Source organism: Lepidochelys kempii, chromosome 22 (genome assembly GCF_965140285.1).
Source record: "Lepidochelys kempii isolate rLepKem1 chromosome 22, rLepKem1.hap1, whole genome shotgun sequence".
Classification (NCBI taxonomy): domain Eukaryota; kingdom Metazoa; phylum Chordata; order Testudines; family Cheloniidae; genus Lepidochelys; species Lepidochelys kempii.
The window spans coordinates 21,847,779-21,864,756 of NC_136401.1; the positions used below are offsets into that span (position 1 = coordinate 21,847,779).

Genomic DNA, 16,978 nt, shown 5'->3' on the forward strand with positions numbered 1-16,978 from the left:
AACAAAGAACCTTTATAACGTTTAATTGGCTGTGGCGCTTTGTCTACCTATTCAGTCGAGCCTTTTCAAAGGCTGCAGAGGTCTCCGAGAAATGTAAAAGCACATGCATAATAAGGTTATGTGCTATTCAAGTCAGCAAGCAACCTGTCCTGGGATGCAATTACACAAGGCAGTGGGGACGAGGCGACAGTTCAAACTCTGGATAGTTCTGCACATTCACTCTGGATTAATCGTCTATGCTTTGTACCTGCATCTTATTGAAGTATTTTGTTTGAAATGGCTCTTTTCAATTCATCAATCCACAAGAGAAATTAACACATGTGAGGGGAGGGAGGGAAAGACCTTGGTGAAGGGGCAACCAGAGCCAATCTGTTTGTTTCATTTTTGTGACCAATTTCTAATGTTTGAGTCCTGACTGGGAACTGATAAGTGTCGGGTGCAGGGATTTGGGAGTGTCAAGCTAGGGAGGCCAGCCCCAGCTGGAGTCAGGGTGGCTGCGTGGCCCAGGCTGGGGCAGACTCACTCATGCTTATTTTGTTACGAAAATCTTTGTGCAAACAAATACAAATAGGAGACCCTGGGTGCAGTAAGCATCAGGTGCTGACTGGCCCCATTTAAAGCTAGTGGAAATAATCCCCCAACTCCTACCAAACCTGAACATAGCCATTTTCAGCATGCTGGCAGACAGCCTCAACATGTGGGACGGGTTGGGCCTGCACCAGTCAGAGGGTCTAAAACCTCTGTTCAGCCCCTGCCAGTCCCCAAATATGCCACCATGAGGGTCTGATCCTATGAACCCTTATGAACAGGAGTAACTTTACTCACTTGAGTAGTCCCATTGAAGTAAATGAGACATGCACAGATCTACTCACATGTATTTTCTGAATTGAGGCTTTATAACCAACCAGCTGGGGGAAGATGCATCTTAAATAATAAAATCACAAAGAGACAGATCCTGAAGTCCTCACTCGGGCAAAGCTCCCACTGACTCCACTAAGAGCTGTGTAAGAGGAAAGCACGGGCCATTAAGGGTTAGCCTGTCCAGAGTGCCTTTCTCCCAGTGGATCTCAAAGCCCCTTACTTGTGTTAATTAGCTTACCAAAGCCAGGAAGGGTTCAGCACTGGAATGGAAGAGGACAGCAACGCTACACTCTTTAAAAGCAGGAAGCACCAACCTGTGAAATTTGGTGAATAAATAGCTCAAAGAGCTCACTGCAGCCCTGAGTGATACTGTTTCACAGCCTGGTAATAAAGCCCTGAACATCTGACGCTCTGTAACGGAGCCATGACATGATCTTAACTCGAGTGACATGAATGAACCGCCGCAGTAATGAGCACAGTTGGGATAGTCTGCTGCTTCTTTCAGATTTAAGCTCTTGCAACAACCGAACTAAATAAAAAGGAGCTGGAGATTATCTATTCCACTGATTGCAGCGAGAGAGGAATCCAATACTGCGCGCAGTGTGAACAAGGTGTCTAACACCACTAACAGGCCCATATGCAGGGAGTTAGCAAAGCTATTTCCCTTCCTCTTTTCCCCTCGGATGATGTAGATTGATTGCCCAGTTTTATTAAGGACAAAGTGTTTTTTGATAGGGTAAAGGAAGCAGCTCCCCGGGGGATAGGAATCAATCCATCTTTCAGCTCTCTCTGCATTGATTGCCAGAAATTCGCGTGCTGGCCTGCCGAGGCGGGAAGGGCTTTGCGTGCGATAAAGTATCTCCAAATATAAAAGGAGGGAGCTATCAGATGGCACTGCACTGAGCTGGCTGAGACACACCGCTCCAGCAAGCAGAGCTTGGCCTGCAGCCAGAACGCAGGGGCTGAGCTACGCAGCACCAGGTAGCAATACATAGGATTGAAAATGACCCTGAGTCGTCTTTAGTACCCAGGTGTTTTGGAACTTTACCCTCCACCTGGCCCCGGGGATTTGATTTAAGACCTAGCTGGGGCATGAGGCAGTGGGGGAGACACAGGCCCAGAGACCCAGGGGACATAAACCCACCTAGACACTGCATTTGTTACTCCTCTCTGCTTGCCAACACCTGCAGCACACAAGGTGCTGTACAGACAGGAGACAAGGCACCCCCTGCCCTGGAGGGCTTAAAATCTAAGCAAATTTGACCCCCAAAACCAGACGGTGAGATGCAATCCTGGCAGCCCATAAAGGGTCCCATTCACCCCCGCAGAACACCACTGATTCCCTCACCAAGGGCAACTGTCCCAATGAATTTACACTCTGCAGCATAATCACTCCCATGATGGCCCTGGGATCTCTCTGTACCAACCATTCAGCTCTCTGGGTGCCCCTGCTCGGGGGGGGGAGTTCCCCCTGCGGAGAGCTGATCAAACACATTTGAAATTTCGATGACTTTCTTTGTCAAAATTTCCCACAACTGGAAGAGTTTTCTGTGAAAATCGAATAACCTGACAGACAACCTCCAAGGCCAGCGTACATGCAATGTCCTACAGGGAAGCAGCAGGAGCCATGGTCTGTGCATTCCATGAAGACCCTCTAGCCGGTTTCCCCAGCTCACTAGGTTTTACCACACACACCTCTCCAACGCCTGGTGTCTTTGTTCTCTCTCTCTGGCGTTTCTAGGGACTCTGCATTCCAATTTCCTGAGCTCACTGGCACCCCAGCTTTCCTGGCACCCCAGTCGCATCCCAACCCCCAGCATGCTCCACAAGTAACTGACCCTGTCTCTTCCCCACCGTGCTGCTGTCCTTTCCCCACAAACGCACATTTGCTCTCTCCCTCCAAACATTGCAGGCCACCCAGAGTAGGGGGCATGTCGAACACTGGGTCTGTTCCCTGCTTCCTCTCTTCTTTCCTCTCTGCATCCCATTTGCTGGGTGACTTCTCCCCTCTGCCCCCAGCTGGTTCTCCCCTGCTCTCCCCACCTCGGACTCGCTGTGAAATGGCTGAGCTACTTACTCTTGACAGTGAGGAACATGGACTTGCTGATATCCGTCCCCACACCGTTGCTGGCCTGGCAAAGGTAATAGCCAATGTCCTCCTCCAGCACATGACGAATAAGCAGCGAGCTGTTGGGAAGGATTTGAATGCGGCCCGTGAGGGGCACAGGATGGTACTGCTGGGGGTTCCCGCTTCCTAGGAGGAGACACAAAGAAACAATCCTGAGAGGACACAGCTAAGGCAGAGGTGGTTTAGGGGCGCCTGAGGCTGCTATTGTCTGTTGCTTTTAAATGTCCCCCAGATTCCTAACGCCTCCCTCTCAGCCTGCCCTGACCTCCCTCTACCCAGAGAAGTTCAGGAGAAAAGACAGCCGCCATTCCTGGGAGAGTCCCATAGAAAGCGTGAGCTCCTGGCTGGGTCTGCACACTCAGCTGCCTGCCGCACACAGGGCTCAGAACCCGGCTCGCACCAGCGTCCAAATGGCAAGCAGATAAAAGATGTAGGTCATCAGCAAAAGTGGCACCAGACTGGCTTCACCTCCCTCCACAGCACAGAAGAAGGGGAAAACAGCCATGCCTGCTGGGGAGAGGGAGAGACTTAAATGTGTCAAGCTTCACAATGGCACCCCCAGAACGGCACCCAAGCGCCAGCACGTCAGCAGCAGCTGCGGTAGAGGAGTGAACTTCCGGGCCGAACAGGCTGAAAAGCCCCACGCCAGGTCTGGTTACAAGACGCTGACCTGCGCTGGGATTTTACAAACAGCAGAGCTCTCTCCCATGCGCCCTTGCGGATGGGCCCAGAGGGCGGAGCAGCATCTGGAGAATACTGTGCCAGAGAGAAGGAGGGGCTGCAGCCCATGAGGGCCAGTGGAGAAGAGGTTTGCTATCTCCTTTCTAAAATGCCTGGCCAGTCTCCTCAGCTCTCCTCTGGAACGGGCTCAGAGGCTGGTGCAAGGAGGAACACACACATGCAGTCACTAGCAGTGCAGGTGGGATCCGAGTGAGCTATAATCCCAGCGGAGCAATATCACATACTGTCTAGCACCGCCTTGCTAAGGCAACTACCAGATCGTGACTAGCGTGGAGGAGAGACCCTGTAAGGGAGAGGGGCGGCCACGGCTGCCATGGGCCTTTTCACCCCTCAAGCACGTCCTTCGCCCAGGCAGAGCAGCTGCCACGAACGGGCCATTCCCCGAGCCAGCCGTCACATGCGTGAGACATGGTCGCTCACACCTACCTTTTGCATGCTTCCACATGACCTTGGGAGGGGGATACCCATCCACAGAGCAGTTCAACACCCCCGCTTTGCCATAGATGCCATCCTGGTTGTTGGGCTGGACCACGAAACGAGGCGGCACTGGGGAAAGTTAAAGAACAGCACGGTCACCATGGCTCTTGGCGGGCTCATCCCGCTGATTCAGCGGCACAGGCCTCCTGCCCGCACTGCTGCAGTCTCACCAGTGCGGTCCCGGTCCCGCTGCCTCATTTCCAACCCCACCTGCAGCGCTCTCTTCTCTCCCATCCACGCCTCTGAACGTCTCTCCTCCTGCCATGCTCTACCTCCGTCTCTCTCACCCCCAAAGAGGGCACAGGCTGCTTTGGATTGCAAGCGCCCAAACCACAGAGAGGACGCCGGTCTTGGCTCAGAGGACAGGACGACGAGCGCCCAGCCACGCCCGCCCCCTGGGGCTGCCCAGGCTCTCACCTCGCACGATCAGCTGCCGCTCGCGGCTGACGGTGGCGGCAGCGTTGCTGGCGATGCACGTGTAGTTGCCGTTGTGCTTGAGGGAGACGCTGGAGATCTGCAGGGAGCTCATGAACTCTTTGCTCTCGATAGTGACCCCCGAGCCAGAGATGATCACCTGCCCATCCTTCCGCCAAGTGATGCGGATGGGCATGTCCCCCGAGGAGACCACGCAGGGGATGTAGAGGAGCTGGCCAATCGAGGCCGGTGGGAACTCAAAGGGCTGGATCAGGGGAGGGACTGGCAAGGCAAGGAGCAAAACAGTGAGGAGCCTGGTTTGGAAGAAGGACCCAGAATCATTTAAAAATTAAGCCTGAAGTCACTGGGGCAAATTCAGCCCTGAGGGGTGTAGACCCAACTCCTATGGCTTCCAAGGAGCTGCTGCGCCCACTCACACTGTGGGGAACTGAACCCAGCACCCTCCTTGTGGCCACACAGTGTTCCCTGTGGCCCCACTAACAGTGGGTGTTATCAGTACCATTATGCCGACCCACCGTGCCACACCAGGGCAATTTAACACGCCTTTAAGGGGGCACCTGGCCACAAGTTGAGTGGCTCTGTGCAATGAGTGATGTTGTGTCTCATGGCGACATCTGTGACACAAATCTACTGTCACGTCAGCCAAGATGGCCCTCACTGCTGGAAACACGGAGGTTTTTATTCCAACACTTAACGCTCTCAGCAGAGCCCTCTGTGGTGCTCTGGGAGCAGATACGGGCCGGAGAACCTCTTTCCGACGGGACTAGGACGCTCCATTAGCTCAGCTGCAGAGGAAGGACGCCAGAAGCTGGAGCCATGGAGCCAGCAGTGCCTGTTTTCCATAATTAATGAACAATTAATTGTGTATGCTCTGCAGTCTATTGCAGAGGGGAGGAGGGCTTGGGCATCCGTGCACTGCTCTCTCCCAACACACCTCACAGGCCTCTTTAAACACCAACAAAACAACACAGCCCCAGCAAGAATTCGGCAGAAGAACCTCCCATGTTCCAACTCTCCTTGACGACAGCCGGCTCTTGAAGGGTTTTCTATATTCTGCATTAACTTCTTGATGTTGGGACAACTACAAATTCTTCTCTCTCTGGAGCGCCCGTGTGTTCAGCAAGAGCACACCCTAGCTACGGCAGCTCAGGAAAGCTCACAAGTGCACGAGTCCTTTTACTCCACAGACCTGGGTTTCAGAGCCTGGTAATTCACAAGTGGAGTAAGTGCATGTGTGGGTCTCACCCCAGACTCCTCGTCATTTTAGCACAGTGGTGCCAGAGCCCCCGGGTTGGAATGAACTGGGCCGGGGAGTGCAGTTCAGGCCTGAAGCGACGCAGCAGGGCTGGGAGAGTCACTGAACTGGGTCACACGGCAGTGTTCAGGGTTTCCTTCACAGAGAAAGCTTGTCTAAGTGTAAGCCCAGTCCAGACTTGGCTCTGAGTATCGCTATTTAAATCACGAGCACCAAATCCACACAAAACTAGGTTAAAAGGAGATAGAGGTTTCGTCTGCTGCCTGGAATAGTGAGCACAGCTGTTAGAGTGGATCCCAGGGGGGAGGATGCTCTGACAGTAATGTCAGAGGAGACAAAGAGACCACTAAGGAGAAGAGGTCCCAATGGTGACAGCTGATGGCTTCCGTAGCTGTAAGAAACAGGACGGGTTCAGGGCTCCATGTCTCCCAGAAACTGCAAGAACTTGGATGAGCAACAAGGCTGGGCCACGAAAGAGACAGGGATTCTAAACTAAATAGCACTAACGAAATCTGAGCAGGATTTTGGGGCTGGAATGTAAAACTGTTGGAGCCTAAAACTGACACTCCATGGAGAGCGTGGAGATCATTGCACTCCAAGAGACTACAGCCAAAACAGATTTTCATGTAACTGCTGACACAGAATGGGGAGGACACGGGGGTGGGGAATTTCCATCACTCCAAGTGGAAGGACTCTCTCATGCTCACCTCCTCTGGATCACAAGAAGCTGCTGACCTCAGGGGGGCACTAAGACATTGTCACTTGGGCGGAGACAAGCTGAGCTGAACCCACTGCTTTTCATTTTCCAATTGTTTCCCAAGGTTGTCTTGTCTCTCTTCTTTTCTAGTATGCCCCTAATTAGCACAATACAGGGCCCATTCACTCACCCCTGGACTGGGCTGCATGCAGAGGGTCCATCTCCTCAGCCCTTGCCCTGAGGTGAGAGGGTTACATTTGTAATCAGGACTTTGGATCAGCGCCCCTTTGGCTCCCTCTCCACTAAAGCGGGGATCAAGCCCCCCAGCTCAGGGACACAGACTTGCAGTAGCCGGGCTCCAGTTAGCGAGCTGAAAATAGCAGTGTGGATGTTCTGGCTTGGGCTGGAGCTGGGGTTCTGACGCCTACAGTGTCCATCTCAGCCCAAGCCAGAACGTCCACACTGCTATTTTCAGCTCGCTAACTGGAGCCCTGCCAGCTCACGTCTGTCTGCCCGAGGTGGGAGGCTCATTCCCAGCTACAGTGTAGACACACCCTTAGTTTCAGCCCAGTCTAGGCAGCACTACTGACAGAACCGGATCCCGGGGCGATGAGCCCTGGTCCCACACCCTCAGCTTGGCCTGGAGGTCAATACGAGGTGACGCTGTAGGAACATGGGTAACGCAGCCGTCCCCCAAACCATTACTGCTCCCCACTCCACTGCATGCCCCCTAGTCATACCACTGCAGGGAGCAGCCAGAGAAAGCAGCTCAGAGTCCTTCCTGTCCCAAGCAATTCCCCATTCATGCCGCTCCTGGGGAGAGCTCTATGCTGAGCACACCCACAGCATCAGCTCAAAAGTGACTAGCCCCCAAAGAGGGAAAAGCAGCCGGAGACTTAAAAACAGGACTAAGATTTTAAAAAACTAGCATAACACGCTAGGCACAGGGGCAAGGGGTGCTGTAAAGCCTGTATCATCACTTGCTTCGGAAGACTTGCAGAACTCCCTTGTGGCACGTAATGTGGTCACCCGGCGACTGTAGCAATAAAAGCTTTTCAGCTTTCCATGCCATCGCATAGCCTCTATGCGCATACCATTATATTTATTGACTCCGGTCTTTGGAGCAGCTCGGATTGTATTCCAGGGCATTTTCAATTTTTTTCCATGGGTCTTTTATCTGATGGCCAATAAATATATAAATAAATAAACGACATCTAAATTCTGGTATAAATTCTAACCAGCCGTGCTGCAGATGAAATAAACCTGTCTCCCTTCCAATCGGAATGGCCCTGTCAGCCAGACCAGAGAACATTTAAATCAGCTCAACTTTCTACAACTGCCACCAACTGCTGATCAAGACAGTAAATCCAGGCTCAGAAGGGTTTGCATATCAATGGGAGCCCAGAATATGCGGGTCTGCAGCTCATCTTCAGCAGACTTACATTCTCGAATGGCACCTTCTCGAGATTGAGAAGAGTTGAATTATGTTATGTTTCATGCGCACACACCCACGTAGGCCCGCTCTCGCTCTCTCACACACACACACATTGAAATAAAGAAAAATTGCACTGCTCACGAACAAAAACGTAACACTGCCTCATGCAGCTGGAGAAGGGAGAGGTGGGAAAGGCTTATGGGCCAACGAAGGGCTGTCCCTGCTGAAATTTTTTCCTAGTGCTTTGGCCAACATAGTTCTCAAAGTGTCTCAGGGGAGGAGACTCCTGCCGCCTGCCGTTGCAGGCTGAGTTCTTTTGCTGGGAGGCTCCGTTCCTTGATGCAGCCACATGTTGGAGAGACACCCAGGGCATTCTCCGCTGCAGTCTCCAGGTACTCCCTGTATGCCCACCCCTTTCGCACCAAAACTCCATGACAGTTTTTGGACATTTTGTCCCGAGCTTTAGCACCTGCACTAGACTATGCAGGTGTATAGGACATTGTTGAGATTGTTATCCCTGAGTGAAGAAGGAGAGATTTAGGGTTTGGTGCAAACTCAGGATTTCACATGGTTTTCTCAGAAAGCATGATGGTTTCAGTCCAAGTTTGGCTTTGTTTACTGTAAACCTGTACTGACAATCCACAAGGGTCAGCTCTCCCCATAGGAGCCCAATGAGTTTTGTAAAACTCAAACCAGCAATAAAATCTCAGATGAACTGTAGTATGACGTGTAAGGTACAGAAGGGATTCGTGACAAGAAGAAGAAGAAATGCAAATGTCCTCTCCCTCTTCCCAGCTCTCCTACTACTCATTTCACACAAACATCAAGGGCTCCCAAACATAGGGACAACAAGTGTCTTATTGCCACACTCCCAAACTGTCCACCCTGAGCCTACCGCACAAGGAACTCACCCAAGGTATCCTCACTTGGAATCCCCCTGAACTCTGCATGACCAGTTGCCAGGATGCCTGGCCACACATTAACTTTAGTGCACTAGCAAGTGCTGCTGAATGCACTGTGTCCTCTTGAGAGCTTGTGTTCATAGAATATCAGGGTTGGAAGGGACCTCAGGAGATCATCTAGTCCAACCCCCTGCTCAAAGCAGGACCAATCCCCAATTTTTGCCCCAGATCCCTAAATGTCCCCCTCAAGGATTGAACTCACACCCCTGGGTTTAGCAGGCCAATGCTCAAATCAGGGGTGGTGGCTTCCAAAATAAAAAAGCTCCTGCCAACAAAGATACCCAGCGCAGTTACCAACCCTGTAGGGCTCCCGATGACAGAGAAGGCCTTTCTGAAGATCTCTGATGCATGCCATCTACAGAACACAGCTTCCTCCATGTTCCTTTTGCAAAGCCTTGGAGGAGAGTACGAGCTAATCAAGTGGCAGAATTCATAATCAGCATGGATGCATGCTCCTGCTAACCCAATTCCAAATGAGGCTATGAAGGATGGGGCATCAGAACAAAACCCACTGCAGAACTCAAGGGCATTCCAGAAATACTCGGCTCCGCGAGACGGAGAGAAAGAACTGCCCTTCTTCTCCCCTGCTGTGGCTGTGTTTGTCGAAATGATTTACTGCACCCACCGAGCTGGCGACAGGCTGAGGAGCCCCGACAACCCTGAGGATGGAAGATACTGTAGCATCACACGCTCATAACACAATCTCAGCAAGTCACTGGAATGGAATGCATCAGATTCAATTCATTAGGACTGATAGCTCCCTGAATGGGGCTGAATAATTGATGGGCTGTTGAAGCTTTTAAGATGTTCTGTCCGCTCGGAAGACTGAGTGTATTATTTTTTTAAAAGCTAACACACACAGCAAAACCTCAATGAAGGTGATCTGAGCAAAGGTTAGATGTTTTAATACTTTGTGTTTACACTGTAAATTCTTGCTCCATTGCCCGTAATGGGAAATGGATACACTATGGAGAGGGGCAGCAGAGGGAGCGGCAGGTCCAGGCAGTTATTCAGCAGTAACTGAACTAATTCACTGGGGCTTCAGCAGCTAACCCAGAGCAATGGGAATTGATCTTGGACCCATGTAACGTTTGCAATGCAAGGCCACCGTCTGGCCGAAGAGCCCAGGGTGCGTCCAATGGAGCGAGACGCGTCCCTGCTTGGCTTATCCATCTTCATCCCACAGCAGCAACTTGCTCACAATTATTCGAGTGCAACCTCTGCTCTGCCAGGGCCCGCAAATGTGCGGCCCATGGTAACGTTGTTGTCCACGTGCAACTGAGCACTGGGAGCCATTGGTGCCCCGGGGCTGTGGGTGGGAGGCAGACGAGTCAGTGCAGCCGAAACGCCCAGAAGAGCATGGAAGGGGAGAGGTGCCGCATGCAGCGGGACAGGCAATTGGCAAAGGCTTCTGCAACAAACATCTTGCAGGCAGGAGAACGGGGATTTTCCAGCAGCGTTCCTGACGGTTACCCTTTCTCCCCTCCCCACAGCTGGGCTCCCCCAGACCAAACGAGGCTGAGGTGACTGTGCTCTTCAGTTACGACTCACCTACGTCCCTCTTGGTAAAACCCAGGCATGGTGGGATAGCTCTGACTTTGGTGTGCGTGCGTGAAAGAGAGAGAGAAAATGCCAAAAGGACAATGCTGAAATCAGCCAGCTGGGCTGCTGAAAGTCCCTGAAAGTCCCCTGCAACTAACACATGAGAGACTCCAAGAACTGGCAGGACACCAGGGTAGGAGAGCGAGTCCCCTGCTAAAGCCAGGGGCCGCTTTAGCACGCCCATCCTCCTACCTTTCACGGTAACATGGACGCTCTGGCTGATAGAGAGCTGCGGCTGGATCAGGACGCTGCAGAGATACTCCCCTTCATCCATGCCCTTCTGCACATCCATCAGCTTAAGGGTCCCGTTCTCAAAGACCACCTGGCGGTGGTTATCTGGCAGCAGCAAGGCATCCTTGTACCACTTGATGGAATAGTATGGATACCCGATCACCCTGCAGTTGATGAAGGTATCCCTACCCGCCACTGCTGTTATATTCTTCATGGCTCGGATACTCGGGGGACCTACATTGTGGGAAGGAGGAAAGAGGCAGGCTAGGTTAATTCCGAAGAGCAATTTGTTTGCACACAGATCTGTTGCTATTTCAGAGCACATTTCATAGGCAAGATAAAGACTTAGGGTTTGCTCACGTTTGGGAGGGGGGAGGCAACAGCTCAAATATGGGTGAGCTCCCCACATCCTGCACGCACTCAGAAATTGCAGAGCCAGCTTTTGACAAACTTTGGCCTCAGAGTCACTTGTGCACAAAGGGTGGGATATTCCAAAGCGCCACCGCAGCGCAGGAGAACGTGCCCCCACTGAAAGTCGCTGGGCCGTGTGCTCCAGAACCACTTAGGTGCTTTTTAAAATCACAGCCAAATTGTGTGGGTGTCACTTCCACGCTCAGCTGTGAAAGTTCTGTCCACGGGGCACTCTCTGCATACCTCTGAAAGCACCCCCGGTAATGCTAGGGACAGCGCGGCTTTGCTGACGAGGCTGTATGTTTCTGTGCTGCTTCCCTAAGCTCCAATCAGCTTCTAACACACTCACAGCTGCCCTGCATGCCTCTTTAAAAAGGAACATGCCAGGTGCAGGACCTCACACCGCCAATCTCAACTGCAAACTATTTTACCTCCACTTTAAAATCAGCCTGCCTGAGCCTCCAGCAAGGGATCCATGTTTTGCTGAAAAGGCACTGTTTAGCAGTTTCTCTCTGGCTTTCAGGCTCGTTTATGGATCAGGAGAACACAACACTTGAGTATTTCAACACCATGTGTCTTAGATCAACAATCATATTGTTCTCCTGGTTGTCTGCTGTTGCCCAAACGAAACAGCAAACTAATACTCCACCTACAGTGTAAAGATCAACTATATCTTGGATCCCAGCCTGAGGCGAACCGCAGAACTCCGAGTTAATCAGGTATGCAGGACACTCTTACTGAAGATGCATTTCCTTGGCATGTAAAACAAACGCATTCAAAAGCAGTTTGCTGCTTTCACTTTTTAATGCTTTTCCTATCTCTCCTACCCACTCTCTCCAAAAGTTACTGAAAAGGGATTTCACAATTGGGGGAGTTTTTTCTGGAATCTCTGAAAATAAGATGAAATTGGGCCTTGAGGGAGGCAGAAGTGGGGGAAGGTGCTTTGGTGATGTTTTCAGCTGCCTCATGTTCTGTAAAGCCACCACTTCTAATGCTCCAAAGCAGTTGGGAAATAATATAAAAAATGGATTTAAAAACGCTCTTTCTGCCAGCCCTCACTCTGGGGTGTCGATGGGATACAACTTCAAAAACAGAGAGTCCATCAGAAAAGAAAACACCCAGCAAAGAAAAAAGCATCTTATAAGAAGCATCAGCCACAAAGTTCTCCCCTGAGCACTGAAGGGGAAAAGGGCTGCACACCCCCAGACAGTTCTGGGAGTGTAGTGGAAACAGTCCAGGCAAACCTAGAGCTACCAACCCTTCCTGCCTCTATCTTGAATCAAATTCAGCACTGGTAGCTTCAGACCCAGCTAACTCACATAAGGCAGCCATTACTCAAGAACACACACCCATGCATTATACTGGCCGTGGAACACTGGCTTCTTACCAGCAGAAAAGAAAGGGTGTGGGTGGGTGTGTAAAAGTGGGAGTAAATTTGACAGAGGACTTGGAAAAGTTTTAAAAACTTGCTCCTGATGAACAGCCCCTTGGCCCTGTCAGAGAGATGTGCATGTACCCAGACTAAGGAACCCTGCATTCTAATCTAGGGATCTGTCGTTAAAGAACAAAAAAAAGTTCAACAACAAACTTTGCTAGTGGTTCCCATTGCTAAGCGATGAACTTGCTGCAGATTTAGTGATCAATGGCAGCCAAAGCCCAGCTTCACTGGACTTCCAGACAAACACCATCACAAACCGGAGACACAGATGAACACGGCCATTCAAACTTGCTTCTGGTAGATAAAATAATGTTATTTTTGGCTTTGTCTAGTTCATACCTATACAATCGGAAGCTTTAACTGTTAACGGTCACCGGCTAATACTGTACCTTGTGTCTTAGAATTTTGCCCACCAGAAGTCCCTGTAATGCAAAGAACAGCATGCTCCAACCATAACAAGAGGAATGATTAACAGCACAATGGATTTTAGCAGACAAAGAAAATACAGCTATGACAAATCAAAGAGAAAATTCAGCTCATTTGTCATGATTTAACAAATTGGCTCGCCATCGGGTTTAATCACACTCCAATGCCTAGGGGCAGTTAGTGCTGGGAAGGAAGGACAGAGTCAGAGTTATGAGGTGGACAGGTCAGAGGTGAGGCAGGGCCCCAAGGCACTGTGCAGTTAAAACAAGTAGGGAAAAGTTAGGCTGAGGCCTTGCAGGGCACATTCCCGCTGCCCATCACAACTGCTCACCCTCTGGGATCAGCTGGAGCCACTCTCTGGGGGAACAGACATATTTACCAGCTGCACTTTGATCAACAGGAGGAGAGCAGAGTGGGTGCGTGCACTAGCTCTCATCTCCAGGGAGCTGGACTCCAAATCCTCCCAGGGCTGTAGTGGGAATTAAATTGGCGGCTCCTCCCAAAGGCAACGGTTGGTGAAGTTGGCAATATCTGCTCAGAAACCAATGACTGGTGTTGCTGGGGGTGCTGCAGAGGACACTGCAGGTTAGGCCCAAGATGCGTTAGGTTTAGAAGGGAGGAGAAGAGGGATTTCTCCCCACTGCCCAGATTGAAATAGTAGGAGGTGGAGCAGATCAGGGCTGAGTTACACTGGCAAAGCTGGGGCCATGGGGCAGGCCTGGAATGGGGGGTGCTGCAGGTCAGAACTGCTGTGCATTGGCAGGGCGGGGCATATGATGCTTATAGTCTTCCTAACTTCTGGCAGCAAAAATCCTTCACTCTGATGAGCGTTAGCTTCTCCCACAACATTTGCAGAAAAAGAAATGGAAGGGACATGCAGCTTTAAGGTGGAAATTGCAATGAACTTCGCTGGCATGTGACAACCACCAGCTTTGGGGGGATCTGGATCTGCAGTTTGCCCCAATGTAGCCCTGGAACATAACCCCTGAGGAGCACGGAACCACATGGCACTGAGATGCAGGGGCTTTCCTCAGTCAGCACCTCTGCAGCACGGTGACCCTGACAACTCCCAAGGAATAGTGCGGAGCCACTCTCCGAGAGCTGGATCACGAGACATGGCTCTACTTTACAAACTGAGATGTTTGCCTCAATATGCTACAAAATGTTTCGAATGGGACAGCCGGCCACCTCGGGATGGCTAGCCAGTGCCAGACCGGGGCCCATCCAGCCCAGTCTCCTGTCTCCAACAGCAGCCAGCACCAGATGCTTCAGAGGAGGGTGCAACCCATTCCCCACTGCTGAAGCTTGGCTTCGGGAGAGCAGCATGGGGGTTCACCACACTCCTCATGGATTTTAATCCTCTAACATAGCTGTAGATGTCCACAATAGCCACATAAACACCCGATTCTTCTGGGATTCCTGCTAAGATTTTGGCCTCAATATAATCTTGTGGCAACGAGTTCCGTAGGCTCCCCACGTCCTGCCTCACTTGATGAACCACAGGGAAGGTTTGTTCGATCAAGTGCATGCTGATGATTTGAAGCAACTTTAAAAGTACAGCAAGGGCAGTGGGGGAGCTGGGTGGAACGGCACAAAAGAAGAGAGATTCTACCAAAAAACAGAACAGAACAAAGCCCAGTATGAGTCCTATGCTGATATTTAAAAGTAGACAGGCACCTCTTACGTTTATTCGCGCTTGGTATTCGGCGCTGCCCACCGAGTTCCGCGCGACGCACCGGTACACCCCTCCGTCCTTGATCTGCGGGCTGGTCACGTTCATGTGGCTCACGGTGGTGCCGTCTGACATGGTGTACTGATTGGTGCGGTGCCCGTTGTCCCTCTGGATGGGCTCATCGTCCAGGGCCCAGGTGATGGTGGGTGGGGGAGCGCCTTTGGCAGCACACATCAGGGAGAACTGCTCGCCCGGGTTGACCACTTTCTCGCTGAAGGAGGAGACGATCCGGGGGGTCCCATCTAGGAGAGACACCCGGTGAGGGGCATGTTAGGGCTTCAGGCTGGGGCCCTCGCAAGCAGCTGCATTTAGGCACAAGCTTGACGGCGGGTTTTAAACACGACTTAGACTGTCAGTTCTCTGGGGGCAGGGGCATCCTGTTCTGTCTGTCCAGCGCCCAGCACAATGGGTTTCTGGTCCAGGGCTGTGGCTCCTAGTGCTTCCGCGACACAGATCAACAACAACAACGTACCTGACACGCCATGCTCCCTGGCCAGGGCCCCACCATGCCCAGCCTGCATGCCCCAGGGAGGAGGGCTGCGGCTTTCAGAGGGCTGGTGAGAACCAGGGGGACATTGGCTTAGTAGCATTTTTCAGATGAGACATAAAAGGGAGCATGAGAGGGGCAGGGACACAGGGCTCAGTCTGCACCCTGGCACATGCACTCGAGGGAACGACACTGCTTGGGAGGCAGAGGAGGGAGGATGCCTTTGGGGGGGATGGGCCCATACCCAAGGCCAGGGCACCACAATGAGCCCCATCTGGGCAGCTCCTCCTTTCCCCATCTAGTTACTGTCGCTTATTTTGCTTTCTTGGTACAGACCCTTCCTGCAGAGGACAGGGCCCAGCTGTGGTTCTCTCCCTGCAGTTACTACAGCAGGTTACACTAAAGTCCTGGCCACCTGTTATCAAAAGCACCCTAGGACCTTCACTAAGGGAGAGCAACTTCCTGACCACACCGTGTCTGATAACTACATTCTGCCTCACCCAGCTCCTCCTGCAGACGGGAATTCTTCTTCCCTTCCTTTCCTTTCCTGAAATACCGGGTAGTGTTGCTAGGTGCTGTTAAATAACTGTTGGTTCTGCCCCAGAGACGGCTGCATTTCAGTACAGGGTTGACCCCTACAACGCAGGGGCATTGCATGGCGTAGTTCAGTGAATTGTTGCGAAGCACCTTGGGAGTGTCCAAGCACTTGGGCAAAGCACAGGGAGCACTTGGCATCGCAGAATCTCACTTCCAGGAGCAAAAATGGGCAAACCTTGCAGCTGTGTGTGGACACAACTCTGGAGCCCACTGGCCAGTACACACACGCCTGGACACAGGCCAGGAAGCAGGGGAGTAGGGTCTAATTCAGGGGCAACAGTCTCCTCTCCTAGCGATGCTGTAAATCTCCCCTGCACTTGTTCTGCACACAGAGCTTCCATGGGTGGCAAAGGATGCTGGAGAGACCGTCTAATGACTCCCCTCCTCACGGTCACGCCCGAGAAGCCGACTCACCCTCCAGCGCAATGATGGAGAAGTCTTGCGCCGTTTGGGCTTTCCGGGTGGCGAAACACTGGTAGGCCCCAGAGTGGCTCTTCTGCGCGGCAGTGATGAGGAGGGTCTCGTTGCTAATCCCCCGGATGGAGATGTAGTCGTCCAGCACCACCAGGTCTGTGTTGCGGTACCAGCGGAGGGCGTACTCCGGCGAGCCGCTGAGGGCACAGGAGAGGATGACTGTGCTGCCAATGCCCGTCTTCAGCTTCTTTGGCGTGAGGCTCACGTGCAGAGGGTCTGTGCACGACAGGGTGAGAGGCAAAAGAAAAAACACTCAGGGCTCATGGCCTGGGGAAAGGATCTAGCGATCTCTCTCTCGGCACAGGAGGTGGAGGGCCCCAGGGGAACCTGACTGCACCAGCCGAGTTGCACCAGGGCGGAATCTGGCCCATCACACTGAGTGGCAGCGAGGTCTCCCTTCTACTCCCTGGGCTGCAGCAGGAGGATACCAGCAAGCTGCTGTCGGGAACGCTGCAAGTGACCTGCTGCAGTGAGCACAGCAAGGCCTTGGCTTCACTAGGAATCAACAGGCGCTGGTGAGCTGGTTTTCAACAGGCGCTGGTGAGCACACGCTCAAATCCTAGTGAAGACAAGGCAATTTGTATTCGAA

The 16,978-nt window shown here is 52.0% G+C and overlaps 1 protein-coding gene across 4 annotated transcripts in view; it reads right to left on the bottom strand.

Annotated features, from left to right (window-relative positions):
- The window catches only part of DSCAML1 (DS cell adhesion molecule like 1), a 343,849-nt gene that overhangs the window by 143,922 nt on the left and 182,949 nt on the right, over positions 1-16,978 (bottom strand). Inside the window, exons 6-11 of one of the 4 annotated variants that reach the window (XM_073321084.2) lie at positions 16,330-16,605; positions 14,777-15,073; positions 10,786-11,058; positions 4,625-4,903; positions 4,157-4,276; positions 2,939-3,115 (exon numbers count right to left, since the gene is read on the bottom strand). In XM_073321084.2, the coding sequence (XP_073177185.1) occupies positions 2,939-3,115; positions 4,157-4,276; positions 4,625-4,903; positions 10,786-11,058; positions 14,777-15,073; positions 16,330-16,605 (1,422 nt within the window). Of the gene's footprint in view, positions 1-2,938; positions 3,116-4,156; positions 4,277-4,624; positions 4,904-10,785; positions 11,059-13,062; positions 13,096-14,776; positions 15,074-16,329; positions 16,606-16,978 lie in introns of those variants that run through there. The other 3 variants (XM_073321085.2, XM_073321087.1, XM_073321089.1) reach the window with 3 other exon arrangements.